Below are 24,157 nucleotides of genomic sequence, written 5' to 3' on the forward strand. Positions count from 1 at the left end.
CTTTGCACTGTAGAGTTTCAGCTGGCAACGGCGGATGGCACGGTGGATTGTGTTCACTGACAATGGTTTCTGGAAGTATTCCTGAGCCCATTCTGTGATTTCCTTTACAGTAGCATTCCTGTTTGTTGTGCAGTGTCGTTTAAGGGCCCGGAGATCACGGGCATCCAGTATGGTTTTACGGCCTTGACCCTTACGCACAGAGATTGTTCCAGATTCTCTGAATCTTCGCATGATGTTATGCACAGTTGATGATGATGGATGCAAAGTCTTTGCAATTTTTCGCTGGGTAACACCTTTCTGATATTGCTCCACCATCTTTCTGCGCAACATTATGGGAATTGGTGATCCTCTACCCATCTTGGCTTCTGAGAGACACTGCCACTCTGAGAAGCTCTTTTTATACCCAATCATGTTGCCAATTGACCTAATTAGTGTTAATTGGTCTTCCAGCTCTTCGTTCTGCTCAAATTTACTTTTTCCAGCCTCTTATTGCTACTTGTCCCAACTTTTTGGGGATTTGTTGAAACATTGAAAATTTGAATCAACGTATTTTTCCTTTAAAATGATACATTTACTCGGATTAAACGTTTGATCTGTCATCTACGTTCTATTACAAATAAAATATTGACATTTGCCAACTCCACATCATTGCATTCAGTTTTTATTCACAATTTGTTTAGTGTCCCAACTTTTTGGGAATCCGGTTTGTATAAATATATCAGGGGTCAGTTCAAAGATCTCTCCCATCATTTATTTATCCCAGGACTGTGACACGGGGACATCCTCTGCGTCTGGAGGAAAGAAGGTTTGTACACAAACATAGAAGAGGATTCTTTACGGTAAGAGCAGTGAGACTATGGAACTCTCTGCCTGAGGAGGTGGTGATGGTGAGTTCACTAAAAGAGTTCAGGAGGGGCCTGGATGTATTTCTGGAGCGTAATAATATTACAGGCTATAGCTACTAGAGAGGGGTCGTTGATCCAGGGAGTTCTTCTGATTGGAGCCAGGAAGGAATTTTTCCCCCCCTTAAGTGGGGAAAATTGGCTTCTACCTCACAGGTTTTTTTCCCCTTCCTCTGGATCAACTTGCAGGATAACAGGCTGAACTGGACGGACAGATGTCTTTTTTTTCGGCCTTATGAACTATGTTACTATGTTACTAACATTGTTTATAAGGCTGAAAAATACATCTGTCCTTCCAGTTCAGTCTGCTATCCTGCAAGTTGAATCAGAGGATGGCAAAAAAACTGTGAGGTAGAAACCAATTTTAATCACTTTAGTGGGAAAAACTTCCTTCCCGACTCCAATCAGGCAATCAGAATAACTGGATCAACAACCCCTCTCTAGTAGCTATAGCCTGTAATATTCTTACACTCCAGAAATACATCCAGGCCCTTCTTGAACTCTTTTAGTGAATTCACCATCACCACCTCCTCAGGCAGCAGCAGTTCAACAAGATGCTTATGGCATTTACACTAAACCTGCACTGTCCCTGCTGTCTCCCTACAGTCTCAAAAAGCTCTCCCAACGATTTCCCTGCACTGTCCCTGCGCTCTCTCTATCCGATGTTCTTAAGTGTGTGTGTGTGTATATATATATATATATATATATATATATATAAGATTTTCAAAGAAGAGGCAGCACTCCAGAATATCGGTAAAACGACCCACTTTAATTTCCCCTGTGCAACGTTTCAACTGCTCCTTGCAGTCTTTTTCAAGCATAGCAATCAGTGTCACAGCATATATTTATACCCACAATCCTTAGTGGGTTCAATTAACAGAGTGATTTAACAATAACATGATCAATTTCATATAAAAAAGACAAATAACATATAAATTCCTTTCAAATTCATCTGTGAAAACCTGACTTCAATTCATGTACCGAAGCAGCAATTTTATACATAGTAAAATATCCTAGGTCATATATAAATATATATAGACATTAACATATTAATAAAGTGCCTCGTGCTTTCAATCAATGTGGTCACCTGTATGTGCTAATTATGCGGTCAATAGGCCGCGTGGTTTAAAAATTACAGCAAGAGGTAAGATGATGGCGGCAGCCGTCTCCGCGTCCCCCTATCTCCACTGCGCATGCTCCATGTCTTGGCAACCAAGTCCAGACTCTCAGGCCGCGCTCCATAGTGACGTCAGCCATGACGTTCGCACCAGCCGCCAAGTCCCGCCCCTGAATTGTGACGATGCGGGAGAACGCCTCCATGTCCGGCCCCCGGGTCACATGACAAGTCATGGGAACCGTAGCCTGGCAACAGGAAAGCGCTCACCCTCACTTATCACAATCTCCAGGGCCGGAAAGAAACAGGCAGTGAGGCATACAGGGGGAACGGAAGCCCCATATAGGGAGCAATCGGGTTGTAAATCAATCCAAATTCGAATCTTCCTAGGTGATTATTGTGAATATAGGGATATCAAGCCATAAATATCGGAGGATATAGTCCTAATATAGGATGTATTTATCTATTTATCCAGGAGAATAAGGGGTGTGGCCTACATGGACATCTCACAAAGTGATATTCCATGCAGACCCGCAGAACCCTGGTGCCGAGTGTTTCCACACCCTTCACCCCTGTAGTCTACATCCACCCCCACCCCTGTGGTCTACATCCACCCCCTCATCCCCATAACATATGATTTCCTCCATTCACGACTCATCCATTTTGTTAGGTGTAAAATCATAACTCCAACCCTATTCTCCTATGGGACCTCTTTAAGCGATCGCCATCATCCTCCTCCGCCGCATAATGTACTTGAAATATAATAGAATCCCTTTCAGAGTTGAATCCTTCTGAAAAAAAGGGAAAGTAGAAAAGACAATTAGTAAAATGCCAGACACCAAAGGTGATCACATAACCAAAAGAACCAGAGGAAAGAAAACCCCAGGGGGTCATATACAATGAAAAAAAGGGGGGAGAAACTCCAACATTCTACATTATATTCCATTTAAAGTCCACATTTAGGCCCTGTGGTTTAAGTGACTGTAGGCGATGAATCCATTGCAATTCCCGTTGTTTAAGGGTCAATGTGCGGTCACCCCCTCGTCTGCCTCTTTGGACCTGATCTAGGATCATGCATTTTAGATCTTTTTCCGTATGACCACGTTCTACAAAATGTTTCGGAACCGGTAAATCCAATCTTTTACGTCTTATTGAGAAACTATGATTATTCAGACGCGTTTTCATGTCACATGTGGTCTCCCCCACATAGAGGAGGCCACATGGACATTTGAGCACGTATATGACAAATGTGCTATCACATGTAAGATAATGGCGGATATCATACTGAACCCCAGTATCTGGATGTATAAACACATTACCCTTCATCATATATGTACAATTCACGCACGTAAGGCACGGGAAACATCCCGTTCTCCTTGTGCCGAGAAATGTTTGTACCTTCTTTTTGGTAGGGACATCGGCCTTCACCAGCCTATCACGTAGGTTGGTTGGCCGTCTATATGAAAAAAGCGGAGGTCTAGCTAGTAATTCGATCTTAGGAAGATTGCTCTGCAAAATAGGCCAATTTTTTCTCAGTATATTCACTATATCCTTACTCTGTTCCGAATATGTTGATACAAATGGAATCTGTTTAGCTTTCAATTTTGATTTCTTTCCCTCCTCTCCCTGCCATTGGCCATTTTACTATGATATCCGCCATTATCTTACATGTGATAGCACATTTGTCATATACGTGCTCAAATGTCCATGTGGCCTCCTCTATGTGGGGGAGACCACATGTGACATGAAAACGCGTCTGAATAATCATAGTTTCTCAATAAGACGTAAAAGATTGGATTTACCGGTTCCGAAACATTTTGTAGAACGTGGTCATACGGAAAAAGATCTAAAATGCATGATCCTAGATCAGGTCCAAAGAGGCAGACGAGGGGGTGACCGCACATTGACCCTTAAACAACGGGAATTGCAATGGATTCATCGCCTACAGTCACTTAAACCACAGGGCCTAAATGTGGACTTTAAATGGAATATAATGTAGAATGTTGGAGTTTCTCCCCCCTTTTTTTCATTGTATATGACCCCCTGGGGTTTTCTTTCCTCTGGTTCTTTTGGTTATGTGATCACCTTTGGTGTCTGGCATTATACTAATTGTCTTTTCTACTTTCCCTTTTTTTTCAGAAGGATTCAACTCTGAAAGGGATTCTATTATATTTCAAGTACATTATGCGGCGGAGGAGGATGATGGCGATCGCTTAAAGAGGTCCCATAGGAGAATAGGGTTGGAGTTATGATTTTACACCTAACAAAATGGATGAGTCGTGAATGGAGGAAATCATATGTTATGGGGATGAGGGGGTGGATGTAGACCACAGGGGTGAAGGGTGTGGAAACACTCGGCACCAGGGTTCTGCGGGTCTGCATGGAATATCACTTTGTGAGATGTCCATGTAGGCCACACCCCTTATTCTCCTGGATAAATAGATAAATACATCCTATATTAGGACTATATCCTCCGATATTTATGGCTTGATATCCCTATATTCACAATAATCACCTAGGAAGATTCGAACTCGGATTGATTTACAACCCGATTGCTCCCTATATGGGGCTTCCGTTCCCCCTGTATGCCTCACTGCCTGTTTCTTTCCGGCCCTGGAGATTGTGATAAGTGAGGGTGAGCGCTTTCCTGTTGCCAGGCTACGGTTCCCATGACTTGTCATGTGACCCGGGGGCCAGACGTGGAGGCGTTCTCCCGCATCGTCACGATTCAGGGGCGGGACTTGGCGGCTGGTGCGAACGTCATGGCTGACGTCACTATGGAGCGCGGCCTGAGAGTCTGGACTTGGTTGCCAAGACATGGAGCATGCGCAGTGGAGATAGGGGGACGCGGAGACGGCTGCCGCCATCATCTTACCTCTTGCTGTAATTTTTAAACCACGCGGCCTATTGACCGCATAATTAGCACATACAGGTGACCACATTGATTGAAAGCACGAGGCACTTTATTAATATGTTAATGTCTATATATATTTATATATGACCTAGGATATTTTACTATGTATAAAATTGCTGCTTCGGTACATGAATTGAAGTCAGGTTTTCACAAGATGAATTTGAAAGGAATTTATATGTTATTTGTCTTTTTTATATGAAATTGATCATGTTATTGTTAAATCACTCTGTTAATTGAACCCACTAAGGATTGTGGGTATAAATATATGCTGTGACACTGATTGCTATGCTTGAAAAAGACTGCAAGGAGCAGTTGAAACGTTGCACAGGGGAAATTAAAGTGGGTCGTTTTACCGATATTCTGGAGTGCTGCCTCTTCTTTGAAAATCTTATAACCATACTTGACCAAGTGGCCTAAGGTCAGAGGATTTTTTGCACCCGACTACATCCACAAGTGCTGCTGCTCTCTCTTTGCATTGTATATATATATATATAGAAAAGAAAAAAGAGATGGCAGCACCGTCACAGTAGAAAAAATGAATGAAGGGTGCACAGGCCCAGCATGGATATAAGCCAATCCAGTAAAATATAAAAGATGAAAAAGGGCAGCACTCCAATGGATAAAAATGAAAATAACTTTATTCACCCATAGGGCTGTAGCGACGTTTCGGCTCCAATACAAGAGCCTTCCTCAAGTTTTTATCCATTGGAGTGCTGCCCTTTTTCATCTTTTATATATATATATATATATATATATATATATACACACACACACACACAATTGAAAAACAAACTGAAATCTTTTAGGTGGAGGGAGGAAAACAAAACAAAACAAACCTAAAATAATGTGGTTGCATAAGTGTGCACACCCTCTTATAACTGGGGATGTAGCTGTGTTCAGAATTAAGCAATAACATTCAAAATCATGTTAAATAGGAGTCGGCATACACCTGCCATCTTTTAAAGTGCCACTGATTTACCCCAAATAAAGTTCAGCTGCTCTAGTTGGTCTTTCCTGAAATTTTCTTAGTTGCATCCCTTAGCAAAAGCCATGGTCCACAGAGAGCTTCCAAAGCATCAGAGGGATCTCATTGTTAAAAGGTATCAGTCAGGAGAAGGGAACAACAGAATTTCCAAGGCATTAGATATACCATGGAACACAGTAAAGACAGTCATTATCAAGTGGAGAAAATATGGCACAACAGTGACATTACCAAGCACTGAGGAGGTCATAAGGAATTATTAACTGGCCACATTGATTATTTACTAGCACTAGGGATCAGGTCCGGGATAGGGACAGGTATACAGGTGGAGTCGCCCCTATTGGGGTGGGTGCTCTGTGTAGATAAGCAGAATGAAACTAGCCCCCTTCCCCTTTCATAGGGTTATATAGGGCACAGTTCTGCATCGCTTTTACAGACACCACACCCATCGAGTGACCTCCGGCATACTTCTGATTAGGGATCGACCAATATTGATTTTTTAGGACCGATACCGATAATTTGTGAACTTTTAGGCCAATAGCCAATAATTTATACCGATATTATGTGAATTTTTATTTTTGAAAATAAATAAATTCCTGCTGAAAATGAATGTTTATTGTTAACGTGTATTTTTTTTTTTTATCTTTCTTTTTCATTTATACTTAATATTTTGGTGTTTTTTTTTTTAACACATATATATATTTTTTTTTTTTAATAACTTTTAGCCCCCTTGGGGACTAGAACCCTTGTCCTATTCACCCTGATAGATCTATATCAGGGTGAATAGGATCTCACACTGTCCCTGCTGCCCTGTGCTTTGTGCACACAGCAGCATGGAGCTTACCATGGCAGCCAGGGCTTCAATAGCGTCCTGGCTGCCATGGTAACCGATCGGAGCTCCAGGCTTACAATGCTGGGGCTCCGATCGGAGGAGGAGGGGACCCTGTGGCCACTGCCACCAATGATTAATACTAGGGGGGTGGGGGGGCGCACTGCGCCACCAATGTTTTTAATACTGGGGGGCTTGGGGGGGCGCACTGCGCCACCAATGATTAATACTGGAGGCCTTGGGAGGGGCGCACTAATCTCTCATTTATTCATATACAGGAAGCGGAAGCTGGCTGCAGAATAACATAGCCGGCTCCCGACCTCTATGAGCGGTAGCTGCGATCCGCGGCACCTTAGGGGTTAACTACCGCAGATCGCAGCTATTGCTCATAGAGGTCGGGAGCCGGCTATGTGATTCTGAAGCCAGCTCCCGCCTCCTGTATATGAATAAATGAGTTATCTTCATTGGTGGCGCAGTGGCCATAGCCCCTCCCCTTCTCTTGTCCCCTGTGCTCCCATTGGCTGCAGCAGCAGCACAGGGGGGAAGGAGACACTGCTTCCTTCTCCCCTGTGCTGCTGAGGGAACACGGAGAACGCTGACAGCAGCGCGATCTGTGTTCCCAATACGTTATCGGAATATCAGCAAGATAAATACCGATAACAGTCAAAATCCTCAATATCGGCCGATAATATCGGTAAAACCGATAATCAGTCGATCCCTACTTCTGATATCCTTGGACAGACCCTCCAGGAAATTCTCGCTGATCCCAGTAGCTCTTTTGGTCTGGTAAGACTGCTCGCTCCTTTCACCAGGTGGCGCAGCTTTAATTACTTTTCTACCAGTACTGGGGTACCAGGTTTGGACCCCATCTGTCTTTATGATGATGCATCTTAGTGGTGTGTTTTAGCTGCACATTGAATTAAAAGTTATATTTTAGTTAATGATACTCCCCCCTTTTTGCTGATTGATATTGGAGTACTGGTGAAGCCCATATACCTTTGGAGCTTCTATTGTATTGTATTTCTGCAAAGAAGAGTGGGCAGATTTTGCCAAGTCAATATGTGCCATGCTGATAGACTCATACCCAGAAAGACTGAGTGCTGTAATAAAATCAAAAGGTGCTTCAACAAAGTATTAGTTTAAGGGTGTGCACACTTATGCAACCATATTATTTTATTTTTATATTTTTTCTTCCCTCCACCTTAACAGGGGTGTGTAGACTTTTTCTATCCATTGTAGATATAATTATTATTAATAAATATTAATAGCTTTCGACAACACTGTCCCTACCGTATAAGTGCTTGTCAAGTCTCTCCCTTAGCTCAGCTCACAGTAAAATGGCAGAGACCGCGTGATGAGGCTTTTATGGGGCTTTCACATCACTTTCTGTGGATTGACTGGCTGCTCAGTACTATGGGTCATATCACATTCTCGGGTTTCTTACGTTTCACTTTGTAACAAGGGCAGTAGTCGTTATAAGAAAAAAAAAACTATTTGTTACAACCAAGCGTGAGGAAATTCGGATAGGTGGCAAATTGAATTTTTCCTAAACTTCTAATCAAATTCCACTTAGGATGCTTCGCTGAACACTAATTCTTACTAATGGTGGGACTGTAAGTGCACTATTACTTCTAAGGGCACTGTGGTAGAAAATGTTCACTATTGGTGCGACTTTTGGGACCACTATTGCTGTGGGCACCCTGGCACAGTATCAGCTTAGCACAATTATGTTTATGGCACACTGTAATAGGTATGTTCTGCTGTATTCTCCTGTATGTTTGGTAGCACTGAGAGTAATAGTCTTCCATAATGGTGTGGTGTCATTTTGACTGGAGGATTCGTGTGCTACATGCTGCTCTATTTCTGTCAAATCTGGAGGTTATAGTCGATGGGGACGGAGCGGCAGTCCGGAGGCACGCGGTCACTAGCGGCAGGACGGATCCGACAGGCTGTTCACCCGACCGAACAGCCTGCCGGAGGTCCGTGCCGCTAGTGTGAAAGTAAATGGAGCCATGAGGATGTAGTGAACAGATTATTATTCAGCTTTTGAGATGCTCTGCTGGATCTCAAAACCTGAATTAAAAATGCAGACATGAAAGTAGCCTAAAGCTGACAAATTTAGATACATTTTTGTCAACTTATTACAGACTCCTAGCTCAATATTAACAGCGTTATTTTCTTTTATAGGTGCTTCACGAGCCGTTAATTGATGAAGATCCAGCATTTATTGCCTCTTGTACAGAGCGAGAATTACGGAAAAGGAAGAAGAGAAAATTCACTCTGTGGGTGAGGCAGTGTTCTTCAACAGGGTTCATTTCTCAGGTAAGGCCAGTCACATCAGCACTACAAAATTCTGTTCTGCTCTGACATAGACCGAACGGAAATATCAGAAGTCCTGCATTTGGCATATAACTGAGAGAGAATGAAAATGCACTCCAACATACATGTAGCCGTTTGCTTCTTCCAATGAACAAGCAAACTCCAATGAAGCAAACGGCAAAATGATTGGGCGGATCTGTACAGGTGATTTTTACAATTCAGAGGTCAGATAAGCAGGGCTAGTATGTGGGGAATGATTATATAAGGACCGGGCCAATTTTCACCTTAGGCCTCTTTCACACGGGCATCCCGGATTTGCTCCGGATGCATTGTGTGTGCATTGCGGGAAACTTGCGATTTGCGTTCCAATGTTTAGTTTTTTCCGCACGAGTGCAATGCGTTTTGCAAGCTCGTGAGAAAAAACTAAATGTGGTACCCAGACCCGATCCCGGACTTCTTCACTTCTCTATTCATTTTATTATTTTCCCTTATAAATATTTTGATTCGTATTTACCACTGTCATGAAGTACAATATGTGACGAGAAAACAATCTCAGAATGGCCTGGATAAGTAAAAGCGTTTTAAAGTTATCACTACATAAAGACCCCTTTCAAACGGGCGAGCATGCCGCACGGGTGCAATGCGTGAGGTGAACGCATTGCACCCGCACTATATCCAGACCCATTCACTTCAATAGGGCTGTTCAGATGAGCAGTGATTTTCACACATCACTTGTGCGTTGCGTGAAAATCGCAGCATGTTCTGCATTCTGCGTTTTTCAAGCAACGCAGGCACCATAGAAATGAATAGTGTCCGTCTGACGAAACGGAGCCAAACGGATCCGTTCTGACACACAATGTAAGTCAATGGGGACGGATACGTTTTCTATGACACAATAGAAAACTGATCCGTCCTCCATTGACTTTCAAGGGTGTTCAAGACGGATCCGTCTTGGCTATGTTAAAGGGGTTGGCCAAGTTTTATATTTATTAGCGGGGGTCCGACACCCTGCACCCTCACCGATCAGCTGTTTGAAGAGAAGGGCTGCCAGCGCCGCCTCATCTTCACTGTTTACCTTCTCGCTGTTGCATCTGCAGAGGTGAGCAGGTGTAATTACACCCAAGCAGTCCTATTCATTTCAATGGTACGGATCGCTCCTATACAAGTGTATGGGAACTATCTGTCCCATTGAAATGAATGGGACGGTTAGGTGTAATTACACCTGCTCACCGCTGCAGATGCAACGGCAAGAAGGTAAACAGTGAAGAGGAGGCGGCGCGGGCGGACCCCCGCCGATCTGATATTGATGACCTATCCTGAGGATAGGTCATCAATAAATATAACTTGGACAACCCCTTTAAAGATAATACAAACGGATGCAGACATTTGTATTATCTAAATGGATCAGTCTGTGCAGATCCATGATGGATCTGCACCAAACACGAGTGTGAAAGTAGCCTTAGAAGTTTAGAAGCAAATCTTTAAATTTTTCAGAAAATTTCCAAAACCCACTTTTTAAGGACCAGTTCAGGTCTGAAGTCACTGTGAGGCTTACATAATAGAAACCAGCCAAAAATTACTCCATTTAAGAAGCTACACACCTCAAGGTATTAAAAACTGATTTTAAAAACATTGTTAACCCTTTAGGTGTTCCACAAGAATTAATGGAAAATTATGAAATTTCTGAATTTAACTTTTTTGGCAGATTTTCCATTTTTATAAAAAAAAATATTCTGCCTTGATTCTGTAGTTTACAGAAACACCCCGTGTGTGGTTGTAAACTGCTGTACGGGCACACGGCGGGGTGCAGAAGGAAAGGAACGCCTTATGGTTTTTGGAGGGCAGATTTCACTGGGATAATTTTAAGTTGCCATGTCACATTTGAAGACCCCTTGATGCTACCCTAGAGTAGAAACTCCAAACAATTGACCCCATTTTGGAAACTACAGGATAAGGTGGCAGTTTTTTTTTTAGGTATTTTTGTGTACATATGATTTTTGTTTGCTCTATACTATACTTTTTGTGAGGCAAGGTAGCAAAAAATAGCTGTTTTGGCACTGGTATTATTATTATTTTTTTTTACAATGTTCATCTGACAGGTTAGATCATATGCTATTTTTATAGAGCAGGTTGTTACCGACGCGATAATACCAAATATGACTTTTTTGCTTGTTGGTTTCAGTTTTACATAATAAAGCATTTAAAAAAAAAAAAAATTTTTAGTGTCTCATATTCTGAAAGTCATAGTTTTTATTTTTTGGGCGACTGTCTTATGTAGGGGCTCTTTTTTTTTTGGGTATGAGATGACTGTTTTATTGATACTATTTTAGGGTGCATATGACTTTTTGATCGCTTGGTATTACACTTTTTGTAATGTAAGGTGACAAAAAATAGCTTTTTGGACACCGTTTTGTTATTTTTTAACGCTGTTAACAGGGTTAGGTCATGTGATATTTGTATAGAGCAGGTCGTTACAGACGTGGCAATACCTAATATGTATATTTTTTTGTATTTATTTTACACAATAATATATTTTTTGAAACAATAAAAAATCCTGTTTTAGTTTCTCAATAGTCTGAGAGCCATCTTTTTTTATTTTTTGGGCAATTGTCCTATGTAGGGGCTTATTTTTTGCGGGATGAGGTGACTGTTAGATTGGTACTATTTTGGGGGGCATACGTCTTTGATCACTTGGTGTTGCCCTTTTTGTGATGTAAATTGACAAAAATTGTTTATTTTTTATGGTGTCTATTGGACAGGCTGGTTAATGTGATATATTTATAGAGTCGGTCGTTACGGACATGGCGATACCTAATATTTGTGTTTTTTTTAAATTATAAAATCAGGGGAAAGGGGCTTTTTTTTTTTTGTTTTTTTTGTTAACTTGAAACGATTTTTTTTTATTGAAAACCCTTTATTTTATTTATTTTTTACTTTTCTTTTTTTACTTTATTTCTGTCCCACAACTTTTGGGGGTCTGTTCCCCTTTGCAATGCATTACAATATACCTGTATTGTAATGCATTGCCTGTTAGTGCAAGGCATTAGGCAGCCTCCGCACGGCATCGGGCTGCCTTGTCACACATCGGGTCACTGCCACAACAACGCGGGGACCCGATGCGCTCCTTAACCCAAGGTAAACAACTTCTATGTCGCGGTCAGCGCTGACCGCGGCATAGAAGGGGTTAATTCCCCGACATCGCTGTAAGTTTGGTTTCACACGGCGTTGCGGAAAAAGATGCGGCTGTGTTGCGGGAACATGCGTGATTGCAAAACATTGTAATGCGTTTTGCACGTGCGTGAGAAAAATCGGCATGTTTGGTACCCAAACCCGAACTTCTTCACAGAAGTTCGGGTTTGGGTTAGGTGTTGTTGTGTAGATTGTATTATTTTTCATTATAACATGGTTATAAGGGAAAATAATAGCATTCTTATTACAGAATGCTTAGTACAATAGTGCTGAAGGGGTTAAAAAAAATATATAAAATAATTTAACTCACCTTAATCCACTTGTTCGCGCAGCCCGACTTCTCTTCTGTCTTCACATGAGCCTTTACCATGGAGATGGGGCATGTGACGGACCATGTGATGAGCGTAGTGACGTCACCACAGGTCCTTTTCTTGTGCACAGCAAAGATGAAGACAGAAGAGAAGCCGGGCTGCGCGAACAAGTGGATTAAGGTGAGGTAAATATTTCTTTTTTTTTTTTTTTGGACTTGCAACTATTTAGCAATAATTAGTTATACAGCTTCTTGTCAGGTAACTACATTGTTACTGTTTTGCTCCTGGTGGTGAAACAATCTTTTTATTCTTGTATAGTACAAACTACAACCTGTTCTCACATTCCCTAAGGGTCCATTCACACGTCCGTTGTTTCTTTCCTGATCTGTTCCGTTTTTTGCTGAACAGATCTGGACCAGATCTGTACCCATTCATTTTCAATGGGTCCTGAAAAAAATCTGACATTGTGCTGTCCGTTTTTTTTCAGGACCTATTGAAAATGAATGGGTCCAGATCTGGTCCTGATCTGTTCCGCAAAAAAAGGAACAGATCAGGAAAGAAAAAATGGACGTGTGAATGGACCCTAATAGCTCAGTGTGTTATTAGGTTTATTACCAAGCAAAAGGTCACTAGTTCGAATCCAGGAGCAGCCATGAAGAAGATTTTCCAAGAGAAACAGCATCATCCGGTATCTCGGCCAAGAAAATTGCCATACTGCATCATGTGAATGCTATGACAGTTGAAAGAATACGAAATTAAGTCCATCCATTCCAAAGCCAACAGGCAAAATGATGAGCAAGTCGGCTCATCACAAGGTCTATCAGTTCTGATGCTACAAACACAGCAGTATGCTTCGTAATAGTAAGATCACAGACGTCCATGCAAGCATTGTGCATTACTCAAGTCTGGAATGGTGGCCTGAAAAATGGAGAAAAAGCCTGAAATTCAATATCATCATAAGAAGCATAGGCTCGAGTTTGCAAAAAATTACGGACAGTAGAAGATTGGAAATGGTGATTTGGTGACCCCACTGGGCTCTGGTGGGTGCAAATGGGTCTGGAAGAAACAAGGGAAAAGGGGGCTAACAGAGCGAGAAATTGAAAGAACCGTCAAGTTCAGTGGAGGAAGCCTGATGCTATGGGGTTGTTTCACAGCCAAAGGCGTGCTGAGCTATATGTGAGTATCCTATAAGACTAGTTACTTCATACACTCAAGTACTGTGGGTATGAAAAAGGACCACATAGTGTTCCAGCGGGACAACAACCTGAAGCATACGTCGAGATTGGCAGAGAAATAGTTCAATGACAATGAAGTATTGGTGCTGGATTGGCCCCCACAGTGCCCAGACCTCAACTCAATCGGACACTTGTGGGTAGAGTTGAACAAAAAGCTGTATTTGTACGCGTGTAAGTTGACCAATGTTCACCAACATTGGGAACGTGTAGAAGAGACCTGGAACATATTTCGGTCGAGACATGCTTCAATCTGATCAAGAGCATGCCCAGAAAGGTTAAGGCAGTGTTGAAAGCCAAAGGTGGATTTACAAAATAATAAAAATTTAAAATTTTAGGAGCAAAACAGTAACAATGCAGTTAAATGACAAGAATTTGCAAAACTAATCATGTGCTAAATAGTTGCAAGTGAGTCAATTTTTTGTATGAGATAACCAAGATGAGTCATACGTTCGAAGCTGTAGTGGATGGTAAGATATGGAGCCTGAAAGACAAAAATTCTAAAACATTGTTACCCTTTTGCTCATCAGTGTAACTATGATTCCTATATGTCATACAGTCTCTCCCCATAGGGATACCACTCTCCTTTTAACTCCTGATTTAGATCCATGTTCTCTTATTTTCTAGACGTCCAAGATTAAATTATGATCTACTTTCAAAGCAAAATCTCAAGGACGCTTGTCACTTGCACACCTGCCATCAGGCCACACATCTAGTCAAATGGTTTCAACTAGCTAACCCTTCCTGTTCACCACATTTGAACATTGAACGGACATTATTGGCCATACAGAATCAAAATCTTTTCTGGGTGAAGACACCTTTACCAAAAGGGCTCTTCTTCACCCCTTCACTTTTGGAGGTTTTTATCTTTTTAATTCATAGCTGTATGAGGGCTGTTTTTTTGCGGGACAAGCTGTACTTTCTAATGCCACCATTCATTATGGAATACAATGTAGTGTGAAGTGGTAACAAAAATTCCAAATGTTTTCTTCCCGCGGTGTCCTGTTGCCATGGGAACCTTCCCCGTCTGCCACAACTGAGCAGACGGGGAAGGGGAAGGAGGGGAGCTCCCTCCCTCTGTCCCCCTATCTATCTGGGGGCTGCAAAGGCACAGCAATCCCCGATGGCAGAGGGGGGGAGCTCCCTGACTTAACCCTTTCCATACCGCGGTCCGTACGGACCGCGGTATGGAAAGGGTGAAACGGCTAAACGGCTGACATCACAGCGATGTCAGCCGTTTATTCCAGAGTGTCAGCAATGTGCTGACACTCTGGTACCACTGGACACCAATGAAAATTTAGCGGGAGGCGGGCGGGGGATCGCGATCCCGCCTGCCGCACCTCCCGCAACTGGTCAGGGACCGCAGGGATCAGAAACTACATAAAGCGCTGCAAACCGCAGGTCTGAATTGACCTGCGGTTTGCAGCGATCACCGATATGGGGGGGGGTCACAGGACAGTTTAATGCCAGGAGGCGTATACTCGTCCTGGAGCGCTAAGTACCCTTGCTCCAGGACGAGTATACTCGTCCAAGGTCCTGAAGGTGTTAAGCCATTCTGTTGTTGATTTACTTCTATGCTTTGGGTCGTTGTCCTGTTGCAACACCCATCTTCTGTTGAGCTTCAGCTGGTGGACAGATGACCTGAAGTTCTCCTGCAAAATGTCTTGATAAACTTGGGAATTCATTTTCTCCATCCACGCCCTGAGGCAGCAAAGCAGCCCCAAACCATGATGCCCCCACCACCATACTTCACAGTTGGGATGAGGTTTTCATGTTGGTGTGCTGTGCCTCTTTTTCTCCACACATAGTGTTGTATGTTTCTTCCAAACAACTCAACTTTGGTTTCTTCTGTCCACAGAATATATTGACAGTACTGCTGTGGAACATCCAGGTGCTCTTGTGCAAACTGTAAACGTGCAGCAATGTTTTTTTGGACAGCAGTGGCTTCCTCTGTGGTATCCTCCCATGAAATCCATTCTTGTTTAGTGTTTTACATATTGTAGATTCGCTAACAGGGATGTTAGCACATGCCAGAGACTTTTGTAAGTCTTTAGCTGACACTCTAGGAGTCTTCTTCACTTTATTGAGCAGTCTGCGCTGTGCTCTCGCAGTCATCTTTACAGGACGGCCACTCCTAGGGAGAGTAGCAGCAGTGCTGAACTTTCTCCATTTATAGACAGTTTGTCTTACTGTGGACTGATGAACAGCAAGGCTTTTGGAGATACTTTTATAGCCCTTTCCAGCTTTATGCAAGTCAACAATTCTTAATCGTAGGTCTTCTGAGAGCTTTTTTGTGCGAGGCATCATTCATATCAGGCAATGGTTCTTGTGAAAAGCAAACCCAGAACTGGTGTGGGTTTTTCATAGGACAGGGCAGCTGTTACCCACACTTCCAATCTCATCTCATTGATTGGACTCCAGTTGGCTGACACCTCACTCCAATTAGCTCTTAGAGATGTCATTAGTCTAGGGGTTCACATACTTTTTCCACCTGCACTGTGAATATTTACATGGTGTGTTCAATAAAAGCATGGTAACATTTAATTAATTTTGTGTTATTCCTTTAAGCAGACTGTGATTGTCTATTGTTGTGACTTAGATGAAGATCAGATCATATTTTATGACCAATTTGTACAGAAATCCATATAATTCCAAAGGGTTCACATACTTTTTCTTACAACTGTATTGGCCACAGTGAACCACAGAGTGCAGCAGACAGCCAGACACCGTGGTAAGATCGTGTAGCAGGACCAGGGTCTCAAAGTCGGCCAGCCATACGGGCCACACTTCACAGACCACATTAATTTTAAGACAATGAAATACAGTACTTACCGTCTACACAGTATCCCTGCTCGTCTATGTTACAGGAATGTAATATCCGCATATACAACACATACAGCACATTTGTGTGTCACACTCACCGTCCCTGAATGACCCCAAGAGCTTCCCTAGTGGTGAGAACAGTGGGATGATAGTAGTTTCACAACTTTTTGGTGGCATTCTAATCCGTTTTCAAAAATAAATTTCATGTGGCTGGACAACCCCTTCTTAATGCAGACCTGAGATGAGACCCTAAAATTAATACAGACTGCCAAACCAGACCCCAGATTTAATACAGGCTATCAGACCAGACCCTAAAATTAATACAGACCCCAAAATTCATACAGACATCCAGACACACCCCAAAACTCATACAGACCTCCAGACTAGAACACAAAATCAATGAACACTGCAGCTCCTCTCCTGTACTAATGAGGGTTCCCCAATGGAAGGGCTTATTAGTTTAAGGGGTTTTCCAGGAATTGAATATTGATGACCTATCCTCGGAATAGGTCATCAATATCAGATCGGCGGGGGTCCGTATCTCTGCTGATCAGTTGGTTTTTCTGCTTGTCCTCAACATCACATTGGTGAGCAGGTGTAATTACAAGCCGCCCCATTCACTTTTATGGCACTGCTCGTTCCTATTCAAGTGTATAGCGCAGCCTTCTCTTCAAACAGCTGATAAGCAGGGGTGCCAGGTGTCGGACCCCCGCCCATCTGATATTGATGACCTATATTAAACTCCCAGAAAACCCCTTTAACAATGCACTTTAGAACCTGAGGGCAGCTTATAAAGGGAACCCTTGGGGGCCCCAAATAACTGCCTTAGATGCTACAGGCTGTGTGTTTTCAGACCCCTGCAGTAGGCTGCTCACATCTTCGTTGTGTGAACAAAAAGCGATCCTTCAGCCTGTGATTTTTCCGGATAATTTATGTAAATATGAATACTCTGCCGAGAGGCGCTCAGAGGATGGCAATGAGAGCAATGCCATACATGAGTCACCAGTTCTTCGAGGTGCAGCTGTTTTTCTGTCCAGGTATGCTCATTTGTGGAGCAGTTGACAGAAGCCTATGCTAATAGCTGTTCCACCAAACATTCCTTACTGGCCTCCCTTTCTGTTTCTGCCAAGCAGACGGGCTCGGACTGGCCCACAGGGGTAAAGTGGGCCCTTCCGCGCTATTACTCCCAATACCGGCCCGAATAATCTTTTACCTGATGTTTTCTGCTCTTTTATAGCAAATCATAGGTAGACTGGAACTCCTCGAGCTGCGTATAGGATTTAGTGACCATGCCCCAATGTTTATTAATGCCTGCCCTCACTTTGTTAACCCATGGATGATATTTCACTATAAACGGTATGCAGGATTTCTTGTTTTCATCTCTTTTTCCTACATTCAAAGAAACATTCATTTTATCCCTTTGTTCCTGTAGCACATGTGAAGGGTATCCCCTTACTCTGAATTTAGTGGTCATTTCATTCAATCTGGTTTCACTAATGACAGGATCACTCACTATCCGTGTTATTCTCTGATATTGGGAGTAAAGGAGGGATTTCTTTGTAGATACAGGGTGATTGCTGGTATATGTAGGTAGGCTATTCCGGTCTGTGATCTTAGTGTACAGATCGCTTTTAAGTTTTCCCTCTTCTCCCTTCACGATCCAAGTGTCTAAAAAAGGAATCTGTTGCATATCATAATGTAAAGTAAATTGAAGCTCTGACCATACAGAGTTAATGTACGTAGTAAATTCCGTGATGGTTCAAACGTCGCCTCGCCACACGCGAAAAACATCATCAATATAATGACGCCAAAAAAGACAATATTGCTGGTAAAAGTAATTGGAATAAATGTTTTTTTTCCCTCAAAATAAGCCATGTAACAATTTGCCTACGGCGGAGCGACGTTCGAACCCATCGCGGTCCCACACTGCTGCTGACAAAATGTATCCTGAAACGGAAAGTCATTTTGCTCCAATACAATAGTCAAAAGTGAAAGAAAAAAAATCCCGTTCCCCTCCCCCCCGGAACAGATGTACACTGATCATTAGAAAAATGGGCTTTAAAAGGCACAATGCGAAGAAATCTCTGCAAGACCATGTCCAGACTAAATGTGCCAATTCCACCCCATCGGGCTACACAATAAGCTCCTTTGTAATGCATCAATTTGTGCTGGACTTAAACTTTTGGAGGAAAGATTCAACACTAATGTCTCTGCGGTACCTGCGATCGTATCATCCGTGGTGCATCTGCCCCTAGGATGATGGCAGCCTGCTCTCCTGATGTGATTTTTTTCAGATAGTTGCGTATTCCTAAAAAAGCTCCTCGTTGGCCACTTGTAGTGTCGCTTCCAGAGCCAGAGGATACGGAACCTGTCCTGCGGCCAATTGGTCGCGTTTCTGGAATAGCTGTGCCCAATGCGTCCTGCCATTTATAGATGCAATGTATTAGTTGGTCTTCTGAATCCCTGATATATTTTGCACGTTTAGTGCTCTTATTATTATTATTATTATTAATAAGATCAGAACAATGTTTATCGATCTTTTGTTTAAAGGGTTTCTACCACCAGAAATACTGTTACGTAGCTGACTGACATCAGCGATGCTCTAATGTCAGCACTACACAACAGTATGTTTCTTACCTTTCTCCCTGCAGCCGTTCTGGTAAAAAAAAAAACACTTTTATAATATGCTAATGGACCTCTAGGTGCTATGTGGGCGTAAAATCAGTACCTAGAGGCTCCGTCTACTCACCCTTTATCCCGCCCAGGTCCCCTGTTCTGCCCGCCCCGCTCCTCTTGATTGATGTCACGGTTCGCAGCAGCGTTGACGAAATCCCGCGGCTGCGCCTTTCACTTCTTTCTTTGGCGCAGTGAGTGAAGGCTGCTCTCCTAGTGCCGGCTTCCTCACTGTGACGTAGTCGGCGCAGGCGCCGTGAGGAATTCTGCACCAGGAGCGCATCATTCACTCACTGCGCTTGCGCCAAAGACAGAAGTGAACGGCGCAGGCGCGGGATTTTCGTCAACGCTGCTGCGAACCGTCACATCAATCAAGAGGAGCGGGGCGGGATAAAGGGTGAGTAGACGGAGCCTCTGGGTGCTGATTTTACTCCCACATAGCACCTAGAGGCTCATTAGCATATTATAAAAGTGCTTATTTTATCAGAACGGCTGCAGGGAGAAAGGTAAGAAACATACTGTTATCTAGTGCTGACATGGGCGCATCGCTGATGTCAGTCAGCTACGTAACAGTATTTCTGGTGGTAGAAACCCTTTAAGATTTTTTAAATCTTCACGTTTCAGGCAATACTTTAGTTGATTTTCTATAGTGGATATTTTGATCTTACATTCATCAATGGCAGCAGATAAGTGCTCAATTATTAAAACAATAAGATCCAATAAGCATTTGTTCAATATGCTGGCAAATCAAGTACAATAATACAAATTATCACCAAAAAGCGTTGGTCTCAGGTTCACCCGTAAACCTCGCAGTATACGCTGTGTGCAATGATATTCAGCCAAAGTAGCTGCATGTAATTCCAAGGCTATTAAATGCTTTGATTCCTTTTTCCAAATTTCTGCTCCTAAATTCACTGGAGGGAGTTTTCGGGAAATCTGTTGAAGCAATGACTTGTGCCACAACCTCTCTTGCTTGATCCTCATTGTAGGCGAAGGTATCCATCTGGTCTCTCACTTCAATCAGTCTTGCGTGCTCGCACTTGAAGGCCAATGAATCATATATTCGAATCAGTCGGCACTGCGGGCAAAATGCACATGTCGTAGGGTCGGCGTCCCACACGGCAATAACGATAGAAAAGGACTGGCACTCACATGTAGCGTCTTGTGAAGTATTTCTTTATTGCCACATATTCATTCTGTGACCCGTTTCGACACAACCCATGTCTTAGTCAAGCAGTGAAGACTCCCTAATACAAACACAGTTAAATAACCCGCCCAACAACCTCAAAATGACGTCACGTAACCGCGACGACCAAATAAACATTCTCATTAGGAAAAAATTGAAAACTTAGAAAAACTGAAAAAACATCCAGAGGGATCAATTAAATTCCTCAATATTCCAAGTAATGTCCATATGCAGACCATCATGAACTCTCTCCCCTGTACAAATATAACTGGGCAGGGTTGTAAAAAAATATTGGTGTAAAGTAGAAGTGGCTTAGTTGCCCATAGCAACCAATCAGATTCCACCTTTTATTTTCCAAAGCAGCTGTCCAAAATGAAAGGTGGAATCTGACTGGTTGCTGTGGGCAACTAAGCCAGTTCTACTTTACGCCAGTTTCATAGGTGAGTAATACTAGCGGTTGGGGCCAACCCGACAAAGTACAGTTCTAGGCAGTGGATTAGTGGTAAATAGGTTCCTAGACTACAGGAATGGGAAAGGTAAGTATATTTTAAAGAGGCTCCCTGAACTTTTGGGAGAATTCCCCCTTTTGCCCTTTTTGCAGGAGTTTCCCAGACATTTTCGGAAAGTTGGCAAATGTATTTACATATATGTATTTTGTGTGTATCTGTGGCCTTATTAAACCTCACTGTGGCTCTATTTGCCCCCAAAACAGGTTTTTATAACCTGTCAATCACTTACTTAAGGGGCCCAAGGGGAGGTCCCTTAATAAAGGGTGCCCGGCCGCACCCCTCGCCGCCCGGTGCCAAGCGCCGCCTTCCCTGTCTTCAGCGCCGCCTTCTACAGCTCAGTGCCGCATCCGCAATCCTCCCCATCCCTCTGCCAGATCCCGCGCCTGTGCACTAGGCTCAGCCATTCTGCAGGTCATATCAGGGTTGAGTGAAGTGCGCATCAGGCCAGCACTTCGCTAAACGAAGCCGCTGCCAGGAGTCCGTGGGGGCGCATAAGGCTGAGCCTAGTGTGCAGGCGCGGGATCTGACAGAGGGACGGGGAGGATTGCAGAGGCGGCGCTGAGCTGTAGGAGGCGGCGCTGAAGAAAGGGAAGGTGGCGCTGGGCACTGGATGGCAAGGGGTGCAGCCGGGCACCCTGTATTAACGGACCTCCCCTTGGGCACCTTAAGTAAGTGATTGACAAGTTATAAAAACCAGTTTTTTGGGCAAATAGAGCCACAGTGAGGCTTAATAAGGCCAGCTTAGGATTCTTCTTATTAGTCTGGACATGAGCATATGTTTAGGTTAGAGGGGTTAAATCTGATGACAGAATCCCTTTAACAATTGTGCTTTTTATTACACGTTCGTCTGTTTTCTATTGCAACACAATATTTTTTGACTTTAGGTGCTAATTGTGTCATTTTTTTTATTTTTTTTATTAGATATTTGTTCATTTGAAGGAAGGAAGTGGTACAGATGGTCTTGACACATTGAAAAACAAGCCACAACTGCACAGTATTGTAGCCAAGAACTTATGTCAGTATTCCTGTGGAAAGAATTACATCATATTTACGGGCCCAAGTATTACAAGCTTGAATTTATTTGAAGAATTTGAAAAACAAGGTATGTATCTTTTGTTAATCTTGCTCGAAGTCTTATGCCCCTTTCACACGGGCGAGTTTTCCACGCGGGTGCAATGCGTGAGGTGAACGTATTGCACCCGCACTAAATCCGGACCCATTCATTTCTATGGGGCTGTGCACATAAGCGGTGATTTTCACGCATCACTTGTGTGTTGCGTGAAAATCGCAGCATGCTCTATATTGTGCGTTTTTCATGCAGCGCAGGTCCCATAGAAATGAATGGGGCTGCATGAAAATCTAGAGCATTCGCTAGCAAGTGCGGATGCGGTGTGATTTTCACGCATGGGTTCTAGGATGAAAGTCTATTCACTGTTTTATTTTCCCTTATAACATGGTTATAAAGGAAAATAATAGCATTCTTTTTTATTTATTTATTTATTTTTAAAGATCTCTTTATGGAAGTGAGAAATCACATGCACAGCAATAAGCACAGTACATCATACAAGAATTGCATCAAAGCATATTGTACAGGCAGTTGTAAAGGCTTGATTTCTCAAATCACAATTTTACAATTTTATGCCCCCACTCCCTCCCCAACCCTCTATTTGTGTCCCCATCCCAACCCCCCCATGAAGTGGTGTCGGCGCAAAACAGCGCCCCTCACCTCCAGTGGTTTGCTCACCCAAGTGCCAAGTTACATTCGCAGTTTCCCTAACCTATTTGCAAGCTGAGCCTCCAGATACCAGCCAGTCTGTTTAAATGGGGCTATAAGCTCCTGGATTTCAATATCGGACAGTCTTTGCTCTATGAACCTCCTCCACTTTTTGATGAACCTCTCAATCAGACGTTCCTTATCCTGTTCCACCTCCAATCTTTCCAGGTAAAGAACCTTTTTCATCGTCCCAATAACCTCCTCCCACACTGGAACTTCCCGTTCCAACCAGTGTCGTAAGAGAGACTTTTTTACCGACATCAGTAGAAGGTGTATACCTGGCTTAGCGACCACCGACCCCAATTCCTCCTCCTGATTTTTAGGTATATAGTGAAATATACACTGTCCGTGACAGTATATGACCAGAGTAATTGGATGGTGGTTAGTGAGGAAATCAGCTTTTTTTTTATTTTTATTTTTTTTAACTAAGGTGTCTTGTGTTTGTATTTGTCAAGTATGTGTTGTATTCTTATTACGGATGGTGGGTGTGGGATTGTCCCATAGGATAGCATATGTTTTTGTAGTGGCTAGTTGGTGTTCAAGCTTGTCCTGGTTATTGCTAGTGTTCAGTATGACAATTACTCCACCTTTGTCCGCCGGTTTGATGGTGATCTCTCCATTGTTTTTAAGGTTCTGTAGGGCTTGTTTTTCTTCCACCGTGAGGTTATTGTGCATGGGTGTAATGTAACGTGAATTTAAAAGATTTTTGAATTAATAAGCTTTTATAGGCTAAGTAAATAAATATAGAACCAAAAAAGAAAGCCTCACTATGATACCGTAGGGTAGGGCAAACGGAAAAACAACCGTATAAACCTAAAAATTTTGCTAAACAAACAACCAGAGAATGCCCAATGTATTAAAAAAAAAAAAAAAAAAAAAATATATATATATATATATATATATATATATATATACAAAAAACGTTTTGAAAAAAATCAGCAACAGACCCGGATACCGCAGTCCCCCGGCCGGTGTCTCTGTAGCCCGCCAAAGAGGTGGAACACATGTCATGTGTATGTATAGTATGCAGTGGGGTGATTCACAGAGAAGTGGTATATAGTACTAACCACTTAAATAATACCTGTGATCATCACTCCAATGCATAGCCACTAGACGAGTATATCTATGTTGGATCCTTTATGATACACAAATGGCAGCAAAAGTAAAGTAATATCTATCTGAAGTACTCAAGTGAACAGGACCCCATACATCAAGCCATCTAATACAGGCTATAACAAAAGCTCGCCTGTGGACATCTGGTGGGAAATTATAACATACCATGAGACATGATGGAGGGCAGAAACAGCAGGCACAAGGACAGGCTGAAAACCCTGACGCGTGTTTCACCTCAGCTTCGTCAGCCTGTCCTTGTGCCTGCTGTTTCTGCCCTCCATCATGTC

The 24,157-nt window shown here is 42.8% G+C and overlaps 1 protein-coding gene across 3 annotated transcripts in view; it reads left to right on the forward strand.

Moving 5' to 3' along the window:
- PGBD5 (piggyBac transposable element derived 5) overlaps window positions 1–24,157 on the forward strand; it is a 135,251-nt gene that overhangs the window by 33,918 nt on the left and 77,176 nt on the right. For all 3 annotated transcript variants that reach the window (XM_044291427.1, XM_044291426.1, XM_044291428.1), the window contains exons 3-4: window positions 8,929–9,063; window positions 21,905–22,085. In XM_044291427.1, the coding sequence (XP_044147362.1) occupies window positions 8,929–9,063; window positions 21,905–22,085 (316 nt within the window). The remainder of the gene's footprint in view (window positions 1–8,928; window positions 9,064–21,904; window positions 22,086–24,157) is intronic.

This window comes from Bufo gargarizans, chromosome 4 (genome assembly GCF_014858855.1).
Source record: "Bufo gargarizans isolate SCDJY-AF-19 chromosome 4, ASM1485885v1, whole genome shotgun sequence".
In the NCBI taxonomy this organism is placed as follows: domain Eukaryota; kingdom Metazoa; phylum Chordata; class Amphibia; order Anura; family Bufonidae; genus Bufo; species Bufo gargarizans.